The 25874-nt window shown below is 37.5% G+C and overlaps 2 protein-coding genes and 1 pseudogene across 2 annotated transcripts; 1 reads left to right on the forward strand and 2 right to left on the reverse strand.

Moving 5' to 3' along the window:
• The first annotated feature begins 5534 nt into the window (after positions 1–5534).
• LOC111434518 lies at positions 5535–12898 on the forward strand (annotated as a pseudogene).
• A 3300-nt stretch (positions 12899–16198) lies between these two features.
• LOC111434519 (polygalacturonase-like) lies at positions 16199–18398 on the reverse strand. The gene is made up of 3 exons (XM_023071933.1): positions 17970–18398; positions 16977–17266; positions 16199–16876 (listed from the first exon to the last, which is right to left on the reverse strand). The coding sequence occupies exons 1-3, from the start codon at positions 18396–18398 to the stop codon at positions 16429–16431; spliced, it is 1167 nt and encodes a 388-aa protein (XP_022927701.1). The 3' UTR covers positions 16199–16428.
• A 3663-nt stretch (positions 18399–22061) lies between these two features.
• LOC111434482 (7-deoxyloganetin glucosyltransferase-like) lies at positions 22062–24434 on the reverse strand. Its single transcript, XM_023071892.1, has 3 exons — positions 23915–24434; positions 23014–23115; positions 22062–22917 (listed from the first exon to the last, which is right to left on the reverse strand). The coding sequence occupies exons 1-3, from the start codon at positions 24432–24434 to the stop codon at positions 22169–22171; spliced, it is 1371 nt and encodes a 456-aa protein (XP_022927660.1). The 3' UTR covers positions 22062–22168.
• Positions 24435–25874: the final 1440 nt, after the last annotated feature.

Here is a 25874-nt window from a genome sequence, read left to right on the forward strand (position 1 = left end):
GTAAAGTTATTCGAAGAGGTTACAATGTCGTGTTGAAAAGATGAGGAAATAATGGTGCATAAAAATAAATATCTTCGTTCAGCTTCTATGGTAGTAGTTTATACAAAGTGTCTTTGTAATCTCATATTGATTAATAAATGAAAGTACGGAGTGTTTTCTAGAAGAGTTGGGCTCAAAACCTACACCTGAATAAGATTAGTCGCCAAGATTTATTATTAGTTGCTAAATCAATTGACAAAGACGTATTAGCCGTCAATTCTACTGCTCGATGTAAGGCAAGGTTAGTCGCTAAGACGTATCGTTTGGTTGAAGGATTTAACTTTAGTGAAAGATTTAGTCTCATAGTTTAATAGAGACCTGTCTCAAATGGAGAGACAGAGAATCTTTGTTTAAGCTAGGGGTGTACATGGTCTGGGTTGGGTCGGGTTGGATGATTTTTTTGACCCAACCCAAAAGTTCGGGTTGGTTGGATGGGTAACCCAACCCAACCCGAAACTTTCCACAACCCAACCCAACCCAACCCTCTATTTTCGGGTTGGGTTGTCAATTTTTTTTTAAGTTTTATTTATCCCATCCTACAAATGTATTCTTAATATATTTTAAATATTTTTATGGCTCGGGTCAATCCGAAACTTTTACCCATGAACCCGAAACCGAACCGATTCAGTTCGGGTTCAGAAAAATGAACCCAACCCTACCCGAAATACTAATCCAACTCAACCCAACCCTTATAGTTCGGGTTGGGTTGGTCTGGGTTGTCGGGTTGAATGTACACCCCTAGTTTAAGCGGGAAATAGTGGAGGTAGCGGAGAAATTTGTTAGCTAAATTGAGATGGGATGGAGATTACATTCTTTGTTTCCAACCTGACCCTACCCTGTCCTAATCCACTTTGGATACCGCCTCACCTTCACTTCTCTATGTATGTGTAACGCCCCTAATTTTCTCTAGCCTAAATAGTGACGTTACCTTGTAATCATATAACGAAAGTGCGATAGTTTATGTAAGATAGCCTCAAAACTGCCAATACGTTCATTATTATAAGCAGTTCATGTCTGGGGAAAACAATAACGACAGCCTAACCTAGAAATAAACAACGGATAACTAGAGGGACAATTGCAATAACTAATAACCGAGAGAATCCCACAAGACGTCGACGACACTACAAACCCTCCTTAAGACTTTCATGGCCTTCGCAGCATCCACCGTCAGCCGTACATGGGGGCCTTGCCCTTACCTGAAAATATGGGTAGCACGTGGCTTGAGTATTATATGAAATACCTAGTAAGTCGCCCCATTGTTGGAGTTAAGCATATAATCATACATTAGGATACACACGATCGCATACGACACACATACATAAGCACAAGTGTCAAAAGAAGGAAAACTGAGAGAGGGGTCTGTCTTCCATTCCTTCCCATGACCTTAGCCCTTGCTTTGTCCGGGCGGGGGTGGATGCATGGTACTTTTCCACACATAGCCCACGTGTGTGACTGTGGGCCCACCAAGCGAGCTCGCAAGCGAACTCCCTGGGCCTGGCTTGGTCGGGTATGTATGACATACAATACCGGACGCTACGGACAAAGGAGGGCCTGCATGATATCGTGGCGAACACAATATCGAATATACGCGTCCATACCATCAGTAGCATAACGGGGGAGTGCCCCAAGTACATAACCATAGCGTGCATGAGGTTCTTAAGGTTTACCTCCATAGCATTATACATACAACGTTCCATCCCCTCGCCGCATTACATAGCATAATTGGGTCAACATCGAGCAAGCATATCATAGCATACTAGTCATCTCATTCATGGCATGCGAGGTTCTCATTACAATCATGGCATGTCAATCAAGCTCATACATACAGGGTAACAAACCGTGTCACAAACATCATATACATAATCATGGCATACATAGCATTTCACTGCCAGAATCACATACATAAACATGGCATACATAGCATTTCACAGCCAGAATCACATACATAAACATGGCATACATAGCATTTCACTGCTAGAATCATATACATAAATATGGCATACATAGCATTTCACTTCAAAAAAACATCTAACCTAGTATACATTAACAACACATGGTGCATGCAAGGGCCACAGGGCACGCACCAACATACATACATAACTAACGTCAACAGTAAGGGCACTCACTTTGATGGTCTCGGTTGAAGTCACTCACAACGAGCTAATCTCAGCAGTTAAATATGTCCTATGATAACCACATAAAAAACTTAGGAACCTTTCATAACATACCCCAGCTAAACCTCATGCTATTTATCAAAATAAACCCCCGACCTAATCTGTCCTTAACGTTTAGGAACTATATTGACCTCCGATGGTAAAACTAAGGGCAGAAACGGCTTCGGAAGGGTCGAAAACCTTGGAATCGATATATTATAGTGATACCGAGTCACCAAGCCGAGCTGCCGAGCTGACCAACTAAGCCGCCAAGCCGAGCTGCGGGATTTGCCGGAGCCGAGATGCCGTACACGTCAAGCCGAGCCGAGAGCACGCGTACAGAGTCGAGACCAAGGCTGCAGCACGCATCCGTGTTGGGCCGAAACGCACAGGGCCCGCGTTCGTTCCGTGGGCCGGTTCAAAGGCCGAAACCCGACTCGACTTTGCGTCTTCTTCACTCGAGGATCCCAATGAACCCTAATCGCAGAGTTCAACTGCCGTTGCCGATGAGACCACCGTCGTCCTTGGCGATGCGTTTGTTCCGCTTGTCCCGAAGTACCCTAGTGTCGGTTTGCTACTACCTACGGGCTCACAGAAGTCCAAAGTCTCACGATGTTGTCGATCCCTCACCTAACCTTTCGGCTCCTCCCTCACAGGTACGATGGTGACTCGAAAGTAAAAGACTGCTACTAAGTTACCTAGGGTTTAATATGGGGACTCAAGGCATTAATACGCCCTTACTGGCAAGGTGTGCCTCACCAGAAATCCCACCATTTCGGTGAGATTTAAGGTTTTTTTTTTGCCTTTTTTGAAACCCTTATCGTTACCGTATGTGTCTCAACCTCCTAGTTTTCACCATAAATCTTTCTTATCTCATGCTTGTTTGTTGTATAAAAATCTTTATGGTCTTAAATAGGCTCCTTAGGTTGCTGGCTCATCATTATTGGCAGAACTAGTTGATCTCTATGCTTATGCCCCTCTATTTAACGATGCACCACTTTAGAAGTCCGTTCATGCATGAACGGGAACTTAAGACTTGTTTACATTTTTCGTCCAATTTCGTGACTTTGTTGGACTTTAGACGAGGTTTGCCTTCGCTAACCAAACACAACTTAGAAGGAATTCAGATTTATTTAACCACATACTCTACCCAAGTGTGCATGTTCAGCGAAACTTTAGTTGACTTGCCTTTATTTTAGGCCAAGTATTGTATCCCATGTATGTAAGGTCTCTCACAAGTAACGTAGTATCTCATTATCATCTTGGTTTCCAACCACACAATCCATGTATTGTTATGCCATTCAATGTCTCGGGGCAGCTCGACCATTTTAGCTTAATCGGACATGTCTATCAAAAATTAACCCCTGTGTCGATTATAGATACGAAATATCTTGATCATCCATCCATTTAGGTTCTAGCGGGACATGAACCTTCCTGTGTCCATGCCATGTCATTTATGGACTTTGTACCAGATAGCGGGTGTATATACCAACCTCCGACAAATGGGTTGAGCACAATGTTGACACACTCGTGTCATCCGACACTGTCCTTGGAAGACCCTTTAAAAGAAAAATGACTAAGACACTTTTCTCGCAACGGTTGCTCACGCTGTGACCTACGTAGGTGCCACATGGTAGCTTGCTTATGCCATAGAACCCAAGGGTGGTGGAGATTTGATACCATGTTTTCTTACATTTTGAGGCATTTATAGTTTTTCTAGAGTAAACATGATTTTGATGATCAATCATACAACTCCTGGAGCGTCTCTCAAGTGTTCGATTGACACCAAATTTTGTGAGTATTCATCTTTCATATAAAGAACTGACCACCCAAGACTACATAATCCTAACAATAAAGATCGAATTCGGTTAGATATTTTTTCGATTTTGGTTGGGTTAAATTTTTGGAAAACTAAAATTTTGGGGTGATTCATGAGTTAATATTTTTTATCAGGTCAACACTAACAACCACAACAAAAGGTTACAACCCAACCTTATCTCACCCTACTTTTAAGATTATTATGAAAATAACTAATATTTGACGTTTCTTAACTGATGTTAGTGATGCATTGTGACTTATATTTTAGTTTTATGAGATTTTAGTTATTAACTTAACATGTAATGTGGTAAGTAGAATTTTTAAAAAAGAACAATTTGACCATTCAACCCAACCTGACCCACATATAAAAGATTTAGTTGGAATTTCATTGTCAATTTTGGAGTTAAATGCTTATGGTTGTAACGCACAAATTTGCCATAATTTGTGTCAATTAAACACTAGAAAAACACTTAAAGATTGACATATGACTCTTCACCATTCCATGCACGTGAGTATTCGATAAAAAATGTACTTTATGGGTAGCATGATGTTGATTCTTCACTACTCTTGAGCAGTCATGAGCAGTATCATGACACATGCATATGTCATGATGTTGGCAAGCATTGAAAGATGATGAACATACATTTTGTATTCATCTCTAACACTCACTTGAACGTGCTTCTCTTTAAATTGTGGTATATGTTTCGATTACGTGGTTTTCTTAATAAATCTTTCCTACCTACCAAGTTTGTTTGTTGCGTAAAAGTCGTTAGGGTCTTAAATAGACTCCTCTATTCTAGTACGAAACTCATTGAAATTGACTATCATTTAATATATGTCTTATTAAACCAATTCGTTCATAGTTATTATCGTGAACATTCAAATATGAAAAGGTTAGATTCCATTTAATAACTATTTGAGTTTTTGTTTTTAAAAAATTATTTTGATTTTCGCTTCATTGAAAAAAAATTAAAAACCAAAAAATTATGAAAGTACTTTAAAAGTTGTCAAATTCACACCTCCATTAAAGAGGAGGAAGTTGCCTTTGTCCTTTTCATTTTCGTGTTGTTCTATACGTTTGGAATTTGTGCTGTTATTAATTGAAAGAAAAGACAAATGATGGACTCTTTTACCAATTTGTCCCGATGTTATAAGGGTGTGAAAATCTCTCCTTACCAAATATGTTTTATAATCGTGAAACTCACGACAATGTGTAACAGGCTAAATCGGATAACATCTGTTAACGGTGAGCTTGAGCAACAAATGATATCAGAGCCAGACACTAAACAGTATGTCAGCTAGAACGCTGACTCTTAAGGGGTGTAGATTGTGAGATCTCACGTTGATTGAAGAGGGAAACGAATCACTTCTTATAAGGGTATGGAAACCTATCCCCAATAGACGTGTTTTAAAGCTATAAGGTTACAACTACACGCAATGGACCAAAACCGATAATATATGTTATTACACATAGAATCAGCCAAACATGGCTATAAATATGACGCAAGTGTTGGGGCATTTGTTAAGAGAAAAACCATATGATGATGAGTGATAAGCCTCATGCTGTGTGCATCCCAGTTCCAGTTCTAAGTCATGTTAAGGCAATGGTAAGTGTTGCAAAACTTCTCCACCAAAGAGGCTTTTTCATAACATTTGTCATCACAGACTATGTTCATAAGCGCATAATCAAGTCAAGAGGCCCCAATTCTCTTGATGGCTTTCTTAACTTTCAGTTCAAAACCATTGCCGATGGTATTATGCCGGAGGGTATTGATATTGAGGCACCACAGGACTTGGCCTCTCTTTGTATAGCCATTTCTAACCATTTCTTAGCTCCATTTCGTTGCCTACTCTCTCAACTCAATCATGAGCCTACACCGCCAGTTAGTTGTATTGTTAGTGATGGTTGTATGTCGTCGTTCACTATTAAAGCTGCCATGGAATTTAACGTTCCTATTGCACAGTTGTGGCCTATTAGTCCTTGCAGCTTGCTTGGTTGTATGCACTTTGATGAACTTGTCAAGCGGGGGTAACTCCATTTCAAGGTATCAAACAATTTTTTTTAATAAAGTTCCTTAATTAATCATGCTGCAAGAACGACAAGATTGTATTATACATGTTGACAAGATTGTACTATACATGTGGTTAGGATTTATAGAAGTTTAATTATATTTTTAAACCTTTTAGTATTAATTTTATCGGGATTTGGAATATGGATTTGATACCTTATGATCTCTACCTTCCGTGTGACATGATCATGTTATTTATTTATTGCTCCTAAGAGTGAATATTATCTCTATAGACAAATACGAATCATTTCAACATGTTTTGTCCTCACTTATATGTTTCTTAAGAACATTCTTAAGAGGTCACCTATCGTAGGATTAACACGTTTAATAATGGATTTCTTATGATTCAGTCATCAAAAAGGAAGGTGTATCTTGTTGGTATACGTAGTAACATTAAGTTCTTTTAAGCCTTTCTTGATTACATTCGGATATGGTGTCAGTTCGTGCATATACCACTCTTTTACTTAAGTCGTTTTGGAATGATTCAATTTAGGAGTTTAAAAATAAGTTTTTTTATTTCTGATCTATCAAGTTAATTCATTTCAAAGCTTTCTATTGAGTTGATTCCTCTTCATTTTTGAATTAATTCATGCAGATGAGAGCTATTTAAGCAATGATTATCTCAATACTACTATTGATTGAATTCCTGGGATGAACAATATAAAACTTAAATATCTACCAAGTTTCATAAGAACAACGGATCCAAATGATATCTTTTTGAATTTTTTGATCGAGCAAACAAAGTGGACTCGAAAAGCTTCCGCTATTATGCTGAACACTTTTGATGCACTAGATCATGAAGTTTTGGATGCTCTTTCTTCATTGCTTCCTCCATTGGTCCACTTCACTTACTTTCAAGGCAAATCAAGTACCAAAGCGAAGAAGCAATAGCTACAAATTTTTGGGAAGAGAATCATGAGTGCATCACATGGCTGGATTCCAAGGAACCCAACTCAGTGATTTACGTAAATTTTGGGAGCATAACTATAATGACACTTAATCAAATCACTGAGTTTGCATGGGGACTTGCAAACAGCAAACAACCCTTTTTATGGATCATAAGGCCTGATCTTGTCAACCGCTATTCACCAATTTTATCCCATGATTTTGTTGAAGAAACAAAAGGAATTGGGATGATAGCTAGCTGGTGTGCTCAAGAGGAGGTTCTAGAGCACCCATCAATAAAAGGGTTTTTAACTCATAATGGATGGAATTCAACCCTTGAAAGCATATGTGGTGGAGTGCCAATGATATCATGGCCATACTTTGGCGATCAACCAACAACTTGTCTATATTGTTGTGAAAAATGGGGCATTGCATTGGAAATGGATAATGATGTGAAGAGAGATGGAGTTGAGAATGTTGAGTTATGGAGTCTGCTCCCTGTATTTATAGCTTGGTCAATGGCTATATCCGGTAAAGCTATATATGGTACATAGCTATATATAGTAGATGGTTAAATCTGGTAAAGCTATATTTAGTAGACTGAACCATATATATATCCCGTCCAGTAAAGCTCTTAAATGTACTTTTCTATTCTCTGTACTCTCTTGTTGTACATACGTGAAGTCATCAATACAAAAAATCCTTTTAGCCAGAGTTCTCCTTGCAACTCCTCTCTATCCTTTTCTTTGTGTTCATCTAGATCGAGCGTGTGCGTTGTTGTGCGATCCTAACAACTGGTATCGATCCTAACAACTGGTATCAGAGCGAGGCAAAATTCACCACGATCTGTGAAGATGGAAAGTTCAAAGATTGGAATTGAGAAGTTCGATGGATCCGATTTCGGTTTCTGGAAGATGCAGATTGAAGATTATCTGTACCAGAAAGATCTTCACGAACCTCTGTTGGGGGTGAAGCCGGATACCATGACCACGGAACAGTGGAAGCTCAAGGATCGACAAGCCTTAGGGATGATCCGGTTGACGCTATCCAGAAACGTGGCGTTTAACATCATCAAGGAGAAGACAACGTCAGATCTGATGAAGGCGCTGTCAAATATGTATGAAAAACCGTCGGCTATGAACAAGGTGTATTTGATGCGTAGATTGTTCAATCTACAGATGTCTGAAGGTGGACGTGTTGCGGATCATATAAATGAATTCAATATGATCATAAGTCAACTGGGTTCGGTGGAAATTAATTTCGAAGATGAAATTAAAGCGTTGATTTTGATGTCATCCTTACCCGAGTCATGGGATACTGTTGTTGCCGCAATCAGCAGTTCCCGAGGATCTGATAAACTGAAGTTTGATGAAATTCGAGATGTAGTTCTCAGCGAAAGTATTCGCAAACGGGAAACTGGAGATTCATCAGGCAATGCTCTCAGTGTTGATCGAAGGGGAAGAAGCAAATCAAAGAGCTCAAACAAACATGGGCGTTCAAAATCAAAGAACCGGGGAAAATCTCCAAACAAACCCAACGTAACGTGTTGGAGCTGTGGGGGAAAAGGACACTTTCGGACAGATTGTACAAAGCTAAAGAAGAAGCAGAATCATAAATCTGAAGATGATGATGATTCTATATACACAACAGAAGATGCTGAGGACGTTTTAATCCTTAGTGTGGATAGCCCAGCTGAATCCTGGATTTTGGATTCAGGTGCATCTTTCCATTCGTCTCCAAGTAAGGAATTGTTTCGAAATTTCAAATCAGGAAATTTCGGGAAGGTGTATCTTGCCGACAATAAAACCTTGGAGATTGAAGGAAAGGGAGATGTCTCCATACAAACTCCAGCAGGAAATCAATGGACATTACAAGATGTCAGATACATTCCTGGTCTCAAGAAGAACCTGATCTCTATTGGTCAGTTGGATAGCACAGGCTATGCAGCAGAGTTTGGAAAGAGTTCCTGGAAGATTGTGAAGGGCGCCATGGTTGTTGCGCGTGGCACAAAATCTGGAACCTTATACACTACTGCAGAGTGTATAAACATGACTGCTGCTGCTGAGAGTGCTTCCAATTCAAGTCTATGGCACAATAGACTTGGACATATGAGCGTCAAAGGAATGAAGATGCTCACTGCGAAAGGAGCTTTAGAAGGCTTAAAATCTGTTGATATGGGTCTTTGTGAGAGCTGCGTTATGGGCAAACAGAAACGAGTTAGTTTCACAAAGGCTGCCAGAGAACCGAAGAAAGTGCGGTTGGAAATGGTCCATACAGACGTCTGGGGACCATCTCCAGTTTCATCACTTGGTGGATCAAGGTACTACGTCACCTTCATCGATGACTTCAGCAGGAAGGTATGGGTTTACTTTCTGAAACATAAGTCAGATGTGTTTACCACCTTCAAGAAGTGGAAAGCTGAAGTTGAAAATCAGACCGGCTTGAAGATCAAATGCCTGAGGTCTGACAATGGAGGAGAGTACAACAAATCAGAGTTTATAACATTTTGTGCAGCTGAGGGAATTAGATTAATAAGAACAATTCCCGGTAAGGCAAGACAAAATGGTATTGCAGAAAGGATGAACAGAACCTTGAATGAGCGAGCAAGAAGCATGAGGATTCATTCTGGATTGCCAAAGGCATTCTGGGCTGATGCTGTGAACACAGCAGCATATTTGATTAATAGAGGGCCGTCAGTACCCTTGAAGTTCAAATTGCCCGAAGAAGTATGGACAGGAAAAGAACTCAAGTACTCTCACTTGAGAACCTTTGGCTGTACTGCGTATGTTCATGTTGATCCAGAGAAGAGAGATAAGCTTGATGCTAAGGCTGTGAAATGCTACTTCATAGGCTATGGCTCTGACATGTTCGGGTATAGGTTTTGGGATGAGAAAAATATGAAGATCCTAAGACACTGTGATGTGACCTTTGATGAAAATGTCATGTACAAGGACAGAGAGAAGATAAACTCTGAGACTACGAAGCAAGTGGGAGTTGAATTTGAGTGGCAAGAAAATTCACACAGTGATGGTACAACAGAAGCTCAAGAAACTCCTGATCCTATTGCTGAAGAACCAGACGTGGAGCAAGTTGCACCTGAGCAGGTGTTGAGAAGATCATCCAGAACTACCAGAGCACCAGATAGATATTCAACCTCATTACATTATCTGTTGCTGACTGACGAAGGAGAACCAGAGTCCTTTGATGAGGCCCTACAAGTGGAAGATTCAACTAAGTGGGAGCAAGCCATGGATGATGAGATGAGCTCACTTGAAAGGAATAATACGTGGGTGCTGACTGAGTTGCCTACAGGAAAGAGAGCTCTGTTGAACAAATGGGTGTTCAAAATCAAGGTTGAACCAGATGGCAGAAGGAGGTTTAAGGCTCGGTTAGTAGTTAAAGGATATTCACAAAGAAAAGGCATTGATTATGCTGAGATCTTTTCTCCAGTTGTGAAATTAACTACTATCTTAATTCTACTGAGTATTGTTGCATCGGAGAATTTGCACCTTGAGCAAATGGATGTAAAAACGGCATTTTTACATGGAGATCTAGACGAGGAGATCTATATGCAACAACCCGAAGGATTTGCAGCTCCAAGCAAGGAGCACATGGTGTGTAAGCTCAATAAGAGCTTGTATGGACTGAAACAAGCACCGAGACAATGGTACAAGAAGTTTGACTCCTTCATGAGCAAGAGTGGTTTCCACAGAAGTGAAAAGGATCAGTGTTGCTACCTCAAGAAATACACTGATTCTTATGTGTTTCTACTCCTGTATGTGGATGATATACTAATTGCTGGATCAAGTATGAGGGAGATAAACCACCTGAAGGCAAGCTTGTCTTCAGTATTTGAGATGAAAGATTTAGGTGCAGCGAAGCAGATCCTTGGGATGAGGATTTCTCGAGATAGATCTGCTGGCACATTAAATCTATCCCAAGAGCAGTACATTGAGAAGGTGTTGTCCAAATTCAAGATGAATAACGCTAAACCCAGGACTACCCCCTTGGCAAATCATATTAAATTGTCAAAGGGGCAATCTCCCAAGACAGTTGAGGAACGTGAGCACATGGCATCAGTTCCGTACGCTTCTGCAGTTGGGAGTTTGATGTATGCTATGGTCTGCACTAGACCTGACATAACACATGCAGTGGGAGTTGTTAGCAAGTACATGGCAAATCCAGGGAAGGAACATTGGGAAGCTGTGAAGTGGCTTCTAAGATATCTGAGAGGTACATCCAATACTACACTTTGTTATGGCAATGGCAAAGTAGTTCTGCAAGGTTTTGTGGATGCTGATCTGAGTGGAGATGTAGACTCCAGCAAGAGCACATCTGGGTATATCTACACTATAGATGGAACAGCAGTGAGTTGGATGTCTAAGCTTCAGAAATGCGTTGCTCTTTCATCTACTGAAGCTGAGTACGTGGCCATAGCTGAAGCTGGAAAGGAGATGATATGGATGACAGACTATCTAGAAGAATTAGGCCGGAAGCAGTGCAAGAAGATCCTTTATACAGATAGTCAGAGTGCCATACAGTTGGTGAAAAACCCAGTCTATCATTCAAGAACAAAACACATTAGAAGACGGTACCATTTCACTCGCAGGTTAGTGGAAGAAGGCGATATGTGTTTGGAGAAGATAGAGGGTGCAAAGAATCCAGCAGACATGTTGACAAAATGTGTTGATGTTGGAAAATTAAAGCTATGCAAAGCTCTAATTGGTATGGTGTAGGATCAGTCTCCAAGTGGGAGAATTGTTGAGTTATGGAGTCTGCTCCCTGTATTTATAGCTTGGTCAATGGCTATATCCGGTAAAGCTATATATGGTACATAGCTATATATAGTAGATGGTTAAATCTGGTAAAGCTATATTTAGTAGACTGAACCATATATATATCCCGTCCAGTAAAGCTCTTAAATGTACTTTTCTATTCTCTGTACTCTCTTGTTGTACATACGTGAAGTCATCAATACAAAAAATCCTTTTAGCCAGAGTTCTCCTTGCAACTCCTCTCTATCCTTTTCTTTGTGTTCATCTAGATCGAGCGTGTGCGTTGTTGTGCGATCCTAACAACTGGTATCGATCCTAACAGAGAATTGTATCAAAGAGCTAATGGAAGGAGAGAAAGGCCAAGACATGAAAGCCAAAGTGATGGATTTGAAAAGCAAAGCTGAGGAATCATGTAGGCATGGAGGCTCTTACCTTAACTTGGACACCTAATAACCGACGTTCTATTATCGAAATGCTATTGTGAAGTGAAGTAGTCGTAATCTTCCCTTAAATGTCGTTTTTTTAGTATTTAATGATTTAGGCTTTGTAATCAATAAACATTTTAGTTCCTACTTCGTTTACTGTTTAGGTAAGAAATACCATTAAATCTTAATAATATTGTGTTATTATGAAGAAAGATGAGCCTACAAACTAGGTTGATAAGATGCATCATATTGTGAAAGATCACGGTGAGAAGTATTTCTCAAGTAAACATAAGGTAACAACGGTTATGTCGTAAAACTATAAACTTCAAAACTATGATACCACTTGTTGTGCTAAGCTACCAAAAAGCATCTATTTTATGAGCAAGGCTGCTAGGGTTGTTAAGCATCCATTTTATGAATTTTCTTCAATGGAAGAATCGTCATATTTGATCATCGAAACACTTGGTGTTTCGACGACTTACTAAAACAATTTAATTCTCTTTTAAGCTCATGTAATTCTGCAAAGCTCAACGATGAGAAGGCTTTAGGGTTGATCCAATTGATATTGTCTAGAAATGGAGTGGAATCTCAAAGATTTGTAGGCTCTAGATTTGATCCAACAATTGATATTGTCTAGAAATGGAGTGGAATCTCAAGGATTTGTAGGCTCTAGATTTGATCTAGTTGACATTGTCCAGAAAGGCAATGGAAGCTCAAAGATCGATAACGTCTAAGGTTGATCTAATTTACAAGTCTAAAATATGCCGTGGAAGCTTAAGGATCGGTAGGCTCTATTATTCTTTACCATTTATCTATCTCATTTTTATTATTTTCTTTTTAGATTTAATTGGTTTCTTCTCATATATTTTTCTTACTTTCCTTTTCTTTTAGTACTTAGATCAAAATTAGTGTGACCAAGTATTTAAAGTAAACTATAAGTTGAATTATATAAAATTAAAGTTCATGCTTAATTGAAACGTAGGGTGTACATGATCCGGGTCGGGTTGGGTTGAGGGACTTTTTTGAACCAACCCAAAAGTTCGGGTTGGTTGGATTGGTAACTCAGCCCAACCTGAAAATTTTCACAACCCAACCCAATCCAACCCTTTATTTTCGGGTTGGATTCGGGTTGTTCCAAACTGAGAAAAGACAAGAAGTGGAGAAAAAACTATGGCCGACTGAAGAAGTCCGACAAAAAACACAGAGTGTAGAAGTCCGACGGATATGGAACGGAAAGCCGAGCGGAGAGACAGTCGGCACGACGTCGACGAAGCCGAGTGGAGAAATGGGAGCAGAGAAGAGAGTCTGACAGAGAAATAAAGAGGTGATCGTCGAGCTAGATCGACATCCGAGATGAGGACGTCAACGGAGAAAATGAACACCGTGAGATGAGAACGATCAAGATCAACCCAATGAGATAGAAGGAGAGAGAAAAAGTCTGCACCTTTCATAAGAGAGAGTCTGTACCTCTGAGAAGAGAGACAATAATTAAGTCTCAACAAGAGAGAGAAAATCTGCACCTTTAATATTGCAGGTGTGCCACGTGGCAGGGTCAGACCAGATGGGCGGGCTGCGTGGTTTGGGCCTTGGTTTTCGGGTTCGGGTTGGGTTGGATTGTTCTAATAATTTAAAATTTGAACTCCAACCCAATCCGAACTGGATCTAGTTCCAAAAAATGAACCCAATTCGAACCCGAAGTCCTTTTAAACCCAACCCAACTCTTATAATTCGGGTTGGGTCGGGTTGGCGGATTGGGTGTACACCCGTATTGAACGTGTGTTTATTTTGGCTACTAAAGTTATTTCACAATAATTTAGCATTAATTTACTGAATAATATAATTTTGACTTTTTAGATTTAAATTTAAAATTTACCGAACACAAATTTACTTCTACTACAATTTTCTTAAAAACAAAACTATCAACAATTATTTGGAAAACAACAACAATCCCAAATCAAGCATAAACCCAAGTCCTATTTTAACAAGCTCACTTATATCATAAATATGTTAGAAGAAAGTTGTTTGTGAGCCTTACCTAAGAAGTCACGGGTAACCGATATTGTCTTTTTTAGACTTTCTCCTTTGGATTTTCTCTCACGGTTTTTAAAAGGCGTTTACTAGGGAGAGATTTCCTTACGTTTATAAGAATGTTTCCTTTCCTCTCCAAATGGAATTTATTCTCCACATTCTTTTGCATATATTTGGCATCAAGCTTATTCTATAGTTCTTTCGTCATGGTCACCTTCATAAATGAATACTTTTGATCCTTGCCAAGACAGGATCAAATAATTTTACAAGCTTGTCGATTAAATTTCCTCCATTCTGCATCTGTCATGTCTTCAAACATCGCCTCTTCCAAAGAAACACTAAGGTCTTGCATGGCCAATAAATCACTAAGCTTGCCTTGCCATATACCGAAATTATTGGTTCCATCAAATTTTTATACTTCGAGATTAGAGTTCAAAATTCTCGATCCATGCCATGATTTAGTACCAGAATGACTATCATTTGTAACAAGTTTCTCCGCTAAAAGAATAATCTGAATGAGAGTAGAAAACACAATTATTGACAAAAAAAAAAAAAAGATTTCCAAGAAAATAAGCACGCTTGCAATGAGAAACATGTCTTCGATAATTGATGGTGAGTCTGAGCACGTCTCGTGGTCGATGGAGTTAAATCTTTCATAATACCCCAAATACCACAACCAAAATGCTCTAATTTCTATTGTTGTGCAAAAAACGGAAGCAAGATCATGTTCTGATACTATGTTAGACGAACACGACTCTTCACAATAGTATGATATTGTCCACTTTGAGCCTAAGCTCTCATAGCTTTGCTCTGGGCTTCCCCAAAAGACCTCACACCAATGAAGTTAGTATTCCTCACTTGTAAACCCATGATCATTCCCTAAATTAGCCGATGTGCGACTTTCATCATCCAACACCTCCCCTCGAATAAAGCACGCCTCCCCTTAATCGAAGCTCGACTCCTTTGGAGTCTTAGTCATTTTTTACTGCCTCCGAGGAGGCTTGACTCCTTTTTCTTTTTGGAGTCCTTTGTTAGACATTTGAGGATTTACCAATCTATTGGCACGACTAAGTTTAAAGCATGGCTCTGATACCAATTGTTAGTGAAAGATTGAGTTATTGAATGGTTTATGAGAAGATTGAATTACGAAGAGCAAGAATGCCCTCTGTATATACAGAGAATACCAAGAGATATTTAGAAAATCTACCTAAAAATCGATAGAAAATTTGGTGACAAACCAGTAAACAAATCAAAAAACTAAATCAACTCCTAACTACAATGAGATTTAATAAGATATTAATTGACAGAAATCTAAATAAATACGCGATCTTTAACTAATCAAATTGTTTACAAAGTGTATATCTCACACTGTAACATTACAAAGTCTCTCAACAGAGTTTCTCCCAGATGTCACTCAACAAATACAAAATGACACTCAAACCCAATCAAACTCAATACTCTCAACCATCCTAGACAACCTTTTATAGAGGGATGATTCATGTATCAAAATGATAATATGAACCATAAAAAACAAAGAGACATAAAGATTTGTATGATTCAGAGAGAAGAAATTCTCCTACATCCATGGATGACAATCAATCTCAAATAATCAAATTGTTTACCAAGTGTATATCTCACACTCTATCATTACAAAGTCTCTCAACCTAGTTTCTCTCAGATGTCACTCAACAAATACAAAATGACACTCAAACTCAATCAAACTCAATACTCTCAACCATCCTAGACAACCTTTCAAAACGATAATATGAACCATTAAGGATTTTGAACTTAAACGAGAGTTAATAACCAAAATAAATAGATTATTTATTAAAATGGTTATAAACTTAATGAAAGTTAAAGACAATACATCTTCACGACAATTTACAACAAAAATCTCTTACGCCAGCTAGAGATTTATATTTAATTAAGAACGATATAATATTACAAGCATAATTACTCCTAATTTCCACTTAATCAAGCTTTCCAAACTGTCTAATCTCTTGTGGTGATTGTCTCAATGATTGCATTGATCATTATCAATCATTAGTTAATAGACAATACAACATCACAAGCCCCTATCTCTAACAATAAACTGTCACCGTACATCATTCACACCCTATAAACAAGCAACGTCATGAATACTTAATCTTCTACTCTAATCAAATAAAAATCGAATCTTAAACCATTTAATATTTAATATTTACTTATTCATGGCGAGACGATCCAAATTTCTTTGCTACAAGCAGCTCCGAGGCATCAACATGACATTAGCGGATCCACGAACATTCTTGCATGACGACATGGCTGCTTTGTTCTTATAAAGAAGCTTTATGTTTTGTAGCTTTATCTCTTTGCATGGATTTGTAACACTGCAATCGAAATTCACACCTTCTGGGGTTGCTGATGTTCCTCGAATATTTCGGTACGTAACTTTGCTGATTTGTACGCCCGAACTCTGTCTAGGACAACCTTTGTTATCGGGACAGTAATTTTGATCGATTACAATTGGATTTTTGGCATTGTTCATGATAATGTTGTCGAAGAGGATGTTCCTGACAAAGCCTTTGCTTGGTCTAGCCCATGTTTTTATCCTTATGCCATTGTCGGACCCTGTGAATATTGAGTCCTTTAAGGTTATGTTTTGAACTCCATCTTCGTTGAGCTCCTTGCCCAAGCTTCCAATGCTGTTCCAAAGAAATGTTTGGTTTTTTTTACGCTTAGAATTCAAAATAGAAGCCTCCAAGAGAAGGAACTTCAAGTCAAAATTAAGCAAAGTTTATTTACCTTACGCCATGGCCTGGTCCACATTTGAGATTACTCATGAACAAATTATAAGTTCCTGCACCGATTGATACACAATCGTCTCCTGTTTGTAGCGTACTGCTAGTGATTGTAACATCCGTAGAAGTTTGAACGTGAATTCCATCTGTGTTGGGGCTTTGGTCCGGCGCTATTGCCTTCACATTTTGAACAAGCACCTTCTTGCAGCCATTGATTACGAGATGAGTTTGTCGGCTATTGATTGACGTTAATCCATTGATCACGATGTTGTTTGCCCAATTGAATGTCATCGACTGTATTACGTACAACATTTTAGTAACCCGCTTATTTTTAGCTAAATTAATAAAATACAATTAAAAGGTTTGTACGAGTTCCTTTCAAAACTAAAAGTAAAGATATTTTATGTTAGGAATCACGATTCTCCACAATTATATGATATTGTCCACTTTGAGCATAAGCTCCTCATGGATTTGTTTTGGGCTTCCCTAAAAGGCCTCATGCCATTGTGGAGAGTCGTGATTCCTAACATAATATCAGAGTCATACTCTTAACTTAGTTATGTCAATAGAATTCTCAAATGTCGAACAAAAAAGTTGTGAGACTTGAAAGTGTAGTCAAAAGTGACTCAAGTGTCGAACAAAGGTTGTACTTTGTTCGAGGACTCTAGAGAAGGAGTCGAGCCTCGATTAAGAGGAGACTGCTGGAGAGTTCATAGGCCTCAAGGGAGGCTCTATAGTATACTTTGAGTACTTTGTTCGAGAGGAGGATTCTTGAGAATTGTTGGGAGGGAATCCCACATTTAAGGAATGATATGAGTTTATAAGTAAGGAATACATCTCCATTGGTATGAGACCTTTTGGGAAAGCCCAAAGGAAAGCCATAAGAGTTTATCCTCAAAATGGGCAATATCATATCATTGTAGAGGAGTGGTGATTTCTAACATCACTGGATGAAAAAAGAAAAAAAAACTAACATGATATCAGAGTCATAACATACCGGAGCTCCAACAGGGCAATTCTTCCCCGATTTCTTGCACGCCCAATAACTAGCACCCTGCGCATCAAGAGTACCGCCAACGACAGAAACTTTGTTAACTTTAGAGAACAAAATCCAAGAATCCGAATCTTCAAGGCCACGATAATCAGAGGGAGCCACAAGCGTGCCATCTATTCGGAATGTGATTTGGTTCTTACAAGGGCCTTTGAACACAATGCCTTTGAGTAGGAACCTTCCCTTAGGAACATAAATGGAAGAAGGTGCAGCTGAGTTACAAGCAGACGCCCATGTCTTGAGAAAAGGGGCAGTGGACACCGTTCGGCCATCAGGCTTAGCTCCAAAACTGACAACATTATAGGTACGAGCACCCAATGATGGTGGGAAGAAGATGATAATTATAAAGAGAAGAGAAAAGGGAAAGTTGGTCATTTTGTTTATGATATGTTTGTGTAAGGAAATGGGGTTTATATAATGTATGAGATTTGATGAACAAAAGAAGCAAAATTGAAAAGTCAAAAGAGATGCATGTGGCGTACATGTTAGAAGCACCAGGGTTTAGGGTCAAAGTGGATGCATGAACGTAACATGGCGTACAATATGAACATGTTTTTATTTTATGGTGTGTACGTTTTATTTCAAATCATTACTCTAACCGAAAGCTTGATGGGTTTTGAAGAAACATTTTCTTAAATTTCTTATTTCCAAAGTAAACTCTTTTAACATTTGTTTTTTAACGTTTGGATGCAATCCCCATGTGAACTCTTTAGGGTAGTTGTAACGACATGCTACTACCCTGTGAACTTGTTTTTTTTTTTTTTTAATGGTGTTGTAATTGTCCAGATCCACAAATCCATCGCTAGTAGATATTGTCCTCCACTCAGATCCATAGATCCATCGTTAGTAGATATCATCTTCTTTGGATTTTTCCTTTCGGGCTTCCCCTCAGACTTTAAAACACGTCTTTCAGAGTTACACAGCGGAACCGATGCTCATCCAGATATTGTCCTCTTTGAACTTTCCATTTCAGACTTCCCCTCAAGGTTTTTGGGCTTTTCCTTGTGGGTTTTCTTATTTCGTGTCTACTAGAGAAAGGTTTCCACTTCATTCTCCTCCTCCCCAACCCATGTGGAATATCACATATTTACAACTCTTTCAATATTATGAACTTGTTTTTTATTTTTTTTAATGGTGTGTACGTTTTGTTTCAAATCATTACTCTAAGCTATTGAAAGAAATACTCTCGTGGGATTCCTTGGAAAGTTCAATAACCGCAAGCTTGATTGGTTTTCAAGAAACATTTTCTTAATTTTCTTCTTTTGGAAGTAAACTCTTTTAACATTTGTTTTTTAATCTTTGGATTGAATTCGTATATTAACTCCACATGTTGGTTATAACGACTTAGCTTTTTGAGAATCTTGAGTTATGGATGGTTACTAACTAGTATGAAATTTAAAATAATTTAATAATCGTGATATCTGAGTAAAGGAGAGATACATTAATGAACCGATCCTACGTTTGTATGAGAATGATCATGAATATACGATGACTAAGAAAAGTTTAAAAGAATTAAAAGTCACTATAACTATACCAATAAAATGCATCTTTCTTTTCGGTGGTTGAATATAAGAACTCTATAGTTAGGCATGCTTTGCTTAGAGTAATAATATGTTGGGTAACCATTTGGAAAATTTTCTAGGATGTATTTGAGTGAGGACAAAACATGCTGCAAAAACTTGTGTTGGTCTGTGTGGATAGTATTTACTCTAGGTGTTTTGTTTGTGTGGACCAAAGCTTGTGATGGAGCTTCCAAGATAAACACGGGTTAGTGTCAGCCCTAGTGCTCACGGTGCCAAATGATCAAGAGGTTATGTGATTTATAGTGACACCTCCAATAAAGGATTGGTGTGTGATGTGGCATGAGAAGGTCATTGTCTATGCATCTCGAAAATTGAAAAATTATTAACAAAATTACCCCACTCGTGACTTGAAGTTAGCTACAGGGGTTTTTGCACTAAAGATTTGGTATTTCTTCCCCAAAATGATTTTGATATAGACATTTTATACCACTATGTAAAGTGAACGTAGTCGTCGATGCCTTAAGTAGGGAGGCGGCCCACTCGTCGATCATGATTACTAGAGAGCCACAAGTGCAGATTGATTGTGAGGAGTAATAAAAGTGGCTATGGGGGGAGTTATCGCACCACCATACCCGCAGTGGTGGTCGCTTATCCAAATCACTAGCATACCGAGTCACATGTGCCATAGTTGCGATATATCTTGTTCTTCTGAACTTGCCATAGCAACATGCCCCATTAGCGTGGTTCCATTGAAGTAGTGTATGCTACCTCTTCTAGTCCCTCTAATTACCACCAAAGCTCCATGAGCTACTTTCAAATTCCCCCCTTCCAAAGTGATACGATAACAATTTATATCCAAAACACCAACGGAAATCAAATTAAGAAATCTTTGTTAGAGACATACCTCACACCATCAAAGATTTCTTCAATCTACATAACAAATGTTGTTGCCAACTACCAAAAAAAAAATGGCCGTGTCATATATATTTTTTCTTCTAAATCTCCATATAAGAGAACCGCTTTTCATATCAAGTTGTGCACGCTCAAAATTAAATTAAGCAACAATAGCACAAAATAATAATAATAATAATAATAAATAGATAGAGACAATTACAATTCTTGAAAATATGATTTCCAATAGCAAATATCACCGACAACCTACACAAAGATTTCTTCAATCTACATATCAAATGTTGTTTTCCTCGATCTACATATCAAGTGTTGTTTTCCAACGGCTTGAAAATCAACTAAATGTGTCATATATATTTCTTCTTCCAAATCACCATACAAAAAAACCGTTTTTCATATCAAGTTGTGCATCATACAATTAAATTGACCAACTAAAGTCAACAAAAACAAATGGATGAAGATATTCACAATTCATGAAAATATGTTTTTCAATAACAAATATCACCCATAGCCCATACAAAGATTTTTTCAATCTGCATGGCAAATGTTGTTGTCTAACTACTCGAAAACCAATTGGGTGTGTCATATATATTTCTTCTTCCAAATCTCTCTGCAGAAAGCAGTTTTTATATTGAGTTGTGCAAGTTCAAGATTAAATTGAGCAACAAATGCCAACAAAATCCAAATGGATGGAGATAATCACAGTTCTTGAAAAATATGATTTTCAAGAATAAAATAAGCAAACTTCTAATGAGAAACTTATCTTCGATAATTGATGGTGAGTGTGAACACGTCTAGTGGTCGATGAGGTCAAGTCTTTCACAATACCCCAAATGTCATAAACCTAGCACTTTGATATCACTTGTTGTGTCGCAATACCACAACCAAAATATTTCAATACCCAATTGTTGTGGAGGAAGCAGAAGCAAGATAGATCGCACTCACACATCCACAAACAGAAATTAAACAAAGAGACACAAAGATTTATATAGTTTGGAGAGAAGAAATTTCTCCACATCCACAGGTGGTAGCCAATCACTATAACCAAAGTGTTTACAAGTGTATTTCTTACCCTCTCACACTACAAAATCTTTCAACAAAATTCCTCCCAATTGTCTTTAGGCAAATACAAAATGACAATGACTCCACGTCTCCAACAAGAGAAGTCTTATATAGACATACCAATACTGAACCAAATAAATGAGAATATGAATCAAAATGGTTATGAAATGAATGAGAATTAATAACCAAAATAAGAATTAATAACCAAATAAATGAGAATATGAAACAAAATAGTTATAAAGAATTAATAACCAAATTAAATGAGAGTATGAATCAAGGATTATGAACTAAATGAGAGTTAATGAAAATACATTTCAGGATAACTTACAACAATTACATGATTGAGATGCCTCACTTCAAATCAGAGTTTCAAACTTTTAAAATGTAGAAATAAATGGAGGGTTCTCTAGTTAGAGATGATATACTTGTTACCTTATGTTTACTTCAGAAATACTTCTCACCTTAATCTTCACAATATGCTGCATCTTATCAACCTCGTTTATGGGCTCATCTATTTACATAATAACATAATATTATTAAACGAACTCCAAATGTTATAAATTACAAAGTCTAAATCATTAAATACTAAAAATAAAACGACATTGAATTTCAATAAAAGTTTTTATTGTTGGGCTAAAGGGAAGACTTCGACTACTTCACTTCACCATAGCATTTCGATAATAGGACGTCGGTTATTAGCTTGTCCAAGTTAAAGTAAGAAGAGCCTCCATGTCTACATGATTCCTCAGCTTTTCTTTTCAACTCCATAACTTTGGCTTTCATGTCTTCGCCTTTCTTTCCTTCCATAAGCTCTTTGATACAACTCTCAACTCCATCTCTCTTCACATCATTATCTATTTCCAATGCAATGCCCCATTTCTCACAACAATATAGACAAGTTGTTGGTTGATCGGCGAAGTATGGCCATGATATCATTGGCACTCCACCACATATGCTTTCAAGTGTTGAATTCCATCCATTATGAGTTAAAAACCCTTTTATTGATGGGTGCTTTAGAACCTCCTCTTGAGCACACCAGCTAGCTATCATCCCAATTCCCTTTGTTTCTTCAAGAAAACTATGGGATAAAATGGGTGAATCGCTGTTGACAAGATCAGGCCTTATGATCCATAAAAAGGGTTGTTTGCTATTTGCAAGGCCCCATGCAAACTCAGTGATTTGGTTAAATGTCATTATAGTTATGCTTCCAAAATTTACGTAAATAACTGAGTTGGGTTCCTTGGAATCAAGCCATGTGATGCACTCATGATTATCTTCCCAATAATTTGTAGCTATTGCTTCTTCACTTTGGTCCTTGATTTGCCTTGAAAGTAAGTGATGTGGACCAATAGTATAAATTGGAGGAAGCATCGAAGAAAGAGCATCCAAAACTTCATGATCTAGTGCATCAAAAGTGTTCAATATAATAGCCGAAGCTTTTCGAGTCCACTTTGTTTGCTCAATAAAATATTTTAAAAAGATATCATTTGGATTACTTGTTCGAATGAAACTTGGTAGATCTTTAAGTCTTATACTCTTCATCCCTGGAATCCAATCTATAGTAGTATTGAGATAGTCATTGCTTAAATAGCTCTCATCTGCATGAATCAATCTAAAAACGATGAAGAATCAACTTAATCAAAAGTTTTGAAATGAATTACCTTGATGATCAAGATTAGGAGCGACGCTTGAATCGAATCACTCCACAAATAGTTTGATTAAGACTATCTAAAAGACTCTAGTATGTAGTTCTAAAGACAAGAAATGAAAAAAATAAGCGGGTGACTTCAATGCAATAATAATCACTTAGAGTAAAAGAGGGGTACACATGCACATACCAAAAAACCACATTCGAATGTGACTAAGAAAAGCTTAAAAAAACTAAATGTTATTACCTATACCAACAAGATACACTTTCCTTTTCGACGACTCAATCATAAGAACTCCATAATTAAATATGCTTTGTTTGGAGAAATCCTACACGTTGGTGATCTCTTAAGAATTTTCTTAGGAAACAAGTGAGAACAAAACATGTTAAAATAATTTGTACTTGTCTGCGGGATCAGTATTCTCTCTACAATGGTATGATATTGTCCACTTTGAGCTTAAGCTCTATTGCTTTGCTATGGGCTTGCACAAAATGCTCATACCAATGGAGATGTATTTCTTACTTATAAACCCATGATCATTCCTTACCATCTTCAACAATATCGAGATTATATGGTGTCAAATACGGATTTCGAATTCTGATGAAAGGCATGAGACATTACACCACTGGCTAAATTGTAACTTAAAAATAATACTCAAAGTTTAACAATATAGTTAAACCTCTATAAATCGTAATAACATATATGGTACAATCTTTTAAAAATATATATATATAAGTTTATTTGATACCTTTAAATGGAATCACCCCTCGCTTGACAAGATCACCAAAATGCATAAAACCCAGAAAGCTGCAAGGACTAACAGACCACAAGTGTGCAATAGGAATGTTAAATTCCATGGCAGCTTTAATGGTGAACGACGACAAACCACCATCACTAACAATACAACTAACTGGCGGAGTAGCCTCATGATTGAGTTGAGAAAGTAGGCTACGAAATGGAGCTAAGAAATTGTTAGAAATGGCGATACAAATAGAGGCCATGTCCTGTGGTGCCTCAATATCAGTGCCCTGCGCCATAATACCATCGGCAATGGTTTTGAACTGAAAGTTAAGAATGCCATCAAGAGAATTGGGGCCTCTTGACTTGATTATGCGCTTATGAACATAGTCTGTGATGACAAATGTTATGGAAAAGCCTCTTTGGTGGAGAAGTTTTGCAACATTTAGCATTGCCATAACATGACTTAGAAGTGGAACTGGGATGCACACAGCATGAGGCTTATCACTCGTCATGATATCACAATCCATATGGGTGCCTCAATGCTTCATCATATTTATACCCACATTTGGTTGATTCTTTGTTTAAATCTTTTGAGTCACGTGTGCTATTGGAGTCTACCACCCAGACTACCCAATCTTAACTATAAAAATTAAATTTGATTAGATATATTTTCAATTTTAGTTGAGTTGAACTTTTGAAAAATCAAAAAATTAGATTGATTTATGGGTTAGCACCTTTTAACCAGGTCAACGATAGCAACTCGAATATAAGGTTACCTCCCATTCCATCTTTATCTTACCTTACTTTTAAAATTATTATAAAGATTAAGAATATTTGACTTTGTGATCAATGTTATTGATGCATGGTGTGACTGAGAATGTTAGATATTTTAATTTTATGAGATTTTAGTTATTAATGAAAGAACTTTATAAAAAAAAAAAAAAAATTTAAAGAACGACTCAACCATTCAATCCAACCCAATCTGAAAATAGAGGGTTGGGTTGAAAACTTTATTCAAGTTGCTCGGTTTACCTACCTAATTGCGAGTTGATTTCAAAAGATTTCTCCATTTTAACCGGTGTAGACTCCTACTAACAACTCGACAACTCAATTCAACCCAATCTGAAAATAGAGGGTTGAGTTGAGAACTTTATTCGAGTTTCTCGGTTCATCAACCTAATTTCGAGTTGGTTTCAAAAGATTTCTTCAACTCAACCCGTGTAGACTCCTACTATTTCTTAATAATTGAAACCACAAAATTAAGGCTCGAGCATAATAACCTATAAAATCAAAAATTTGAGTTGGTTCGTGAGTTAATATCTTTTTATCAAGTCAATCTAAGTAATCCGAAAAGAGAGTTACAACCCAACCATATCTTACCCTACTTTTATGATTATTACAAAGATTAAGAATATTTGACTTTGCCATCAATATTATTGATGCATTGTGACTTGTGAATGTTAGATGCTTAGTTTTATGAAATTTTAGTTATCAACCGAACATAATATGTAGAATTTTATAAAATAATTAAAAATAATAATAATAAATCTACAACTCAATCCAACTCAACCTATAAAGAGAGGGTTGAGTTAGAAACTTTATTCGGGCTACTCTAATCATCAACCTGATTTCGAGTTGGTTCAAAAGATTTCTCCAATCAAACTCGGGTAGACTCCTATTTATTCCTTAATAATTGAAAACACAAAAATTAAGGCCAGAGCCTAATAACCTAAAGATGAGAAAGTAATCGATAAATCTATGAAATTAGGAATAACTAAAAATAATTGCTTTGGAAGATTATAAAAGTGCTTGTTAGAAAATTCAAACTCTTTGGTATAATTGATTCTCTAAGAATTTAGAAAAAAAAGCACGTTTGGAATAAGATTTAAAAGTGATTTCACGTAGCTTTTAGATTTTGCTTCATCCAATTTTTAAAATTGTTCTGTATCTTATCTATGACAAAAGTT

This window comes from Cucurbita moschata, unplaced genomic scaffold, assembly GCF_002738365.1.
Source record: "Cucurbita moschata cultivar Rifu unplaced genomic scaffold, Cmos_1.0 Cmo_Scf00045, whole genome shotgun sequence".
Lineage (NCBI taxonomy): Eukaryota > Viridiplantae > Streptophyta > Magnoliopsida > Cucurbitales > Cucurbitaceae > Cucurbita > Cucurbita moschata.

Excerpts from the sequence above, each read along its gene's own strand:
- LOC111434519 (XM_023071933.1), bottom strand. The coding sequence starts at position 18,398 with ATGACCAACTTTCCCTTTTCTCTTCTCTTTATAATTATCATCTTCTTC. Across the intron at positions 17,267-17,969 it reads ATTGCCCTGTTGGAGCTCCG|TCGATGACATTCAATTGGGC; the intron begins GTATGTTATGAC and ends TACGTAATACAG. Across the intron at positions 16,877-16,976 it reads GGACCAGGCCATGGCGTAAG|CATTGGAAGCTTGGGCAAGG; the intron begins GTAAATAAACTT and ends TCTTTGGAACAG.
- LOC111434482 (XM_023071892.1), bottom strand. The coding sequence starts at position 24,434 with ATGGATTGTGATATCATGACGAGTGATAAGCCTCATGCTGTGTGCATC. Across the intron at positions 23,116-23,914 it reads AGGGGTGATTCCATTTAAAG|ATGAGAGCTATTTAAGCAAT; the intron begins GTATCAAATAAA and ends TGATTCATGCAG. Across the intron at positions 22,918-23,013 it reads ACCAAGTTTCATTCGAACAA|ATCATGAAGTTTTGGATGCT; the intron begins GTAATCCAAATG and ends TTGATGCACTAG.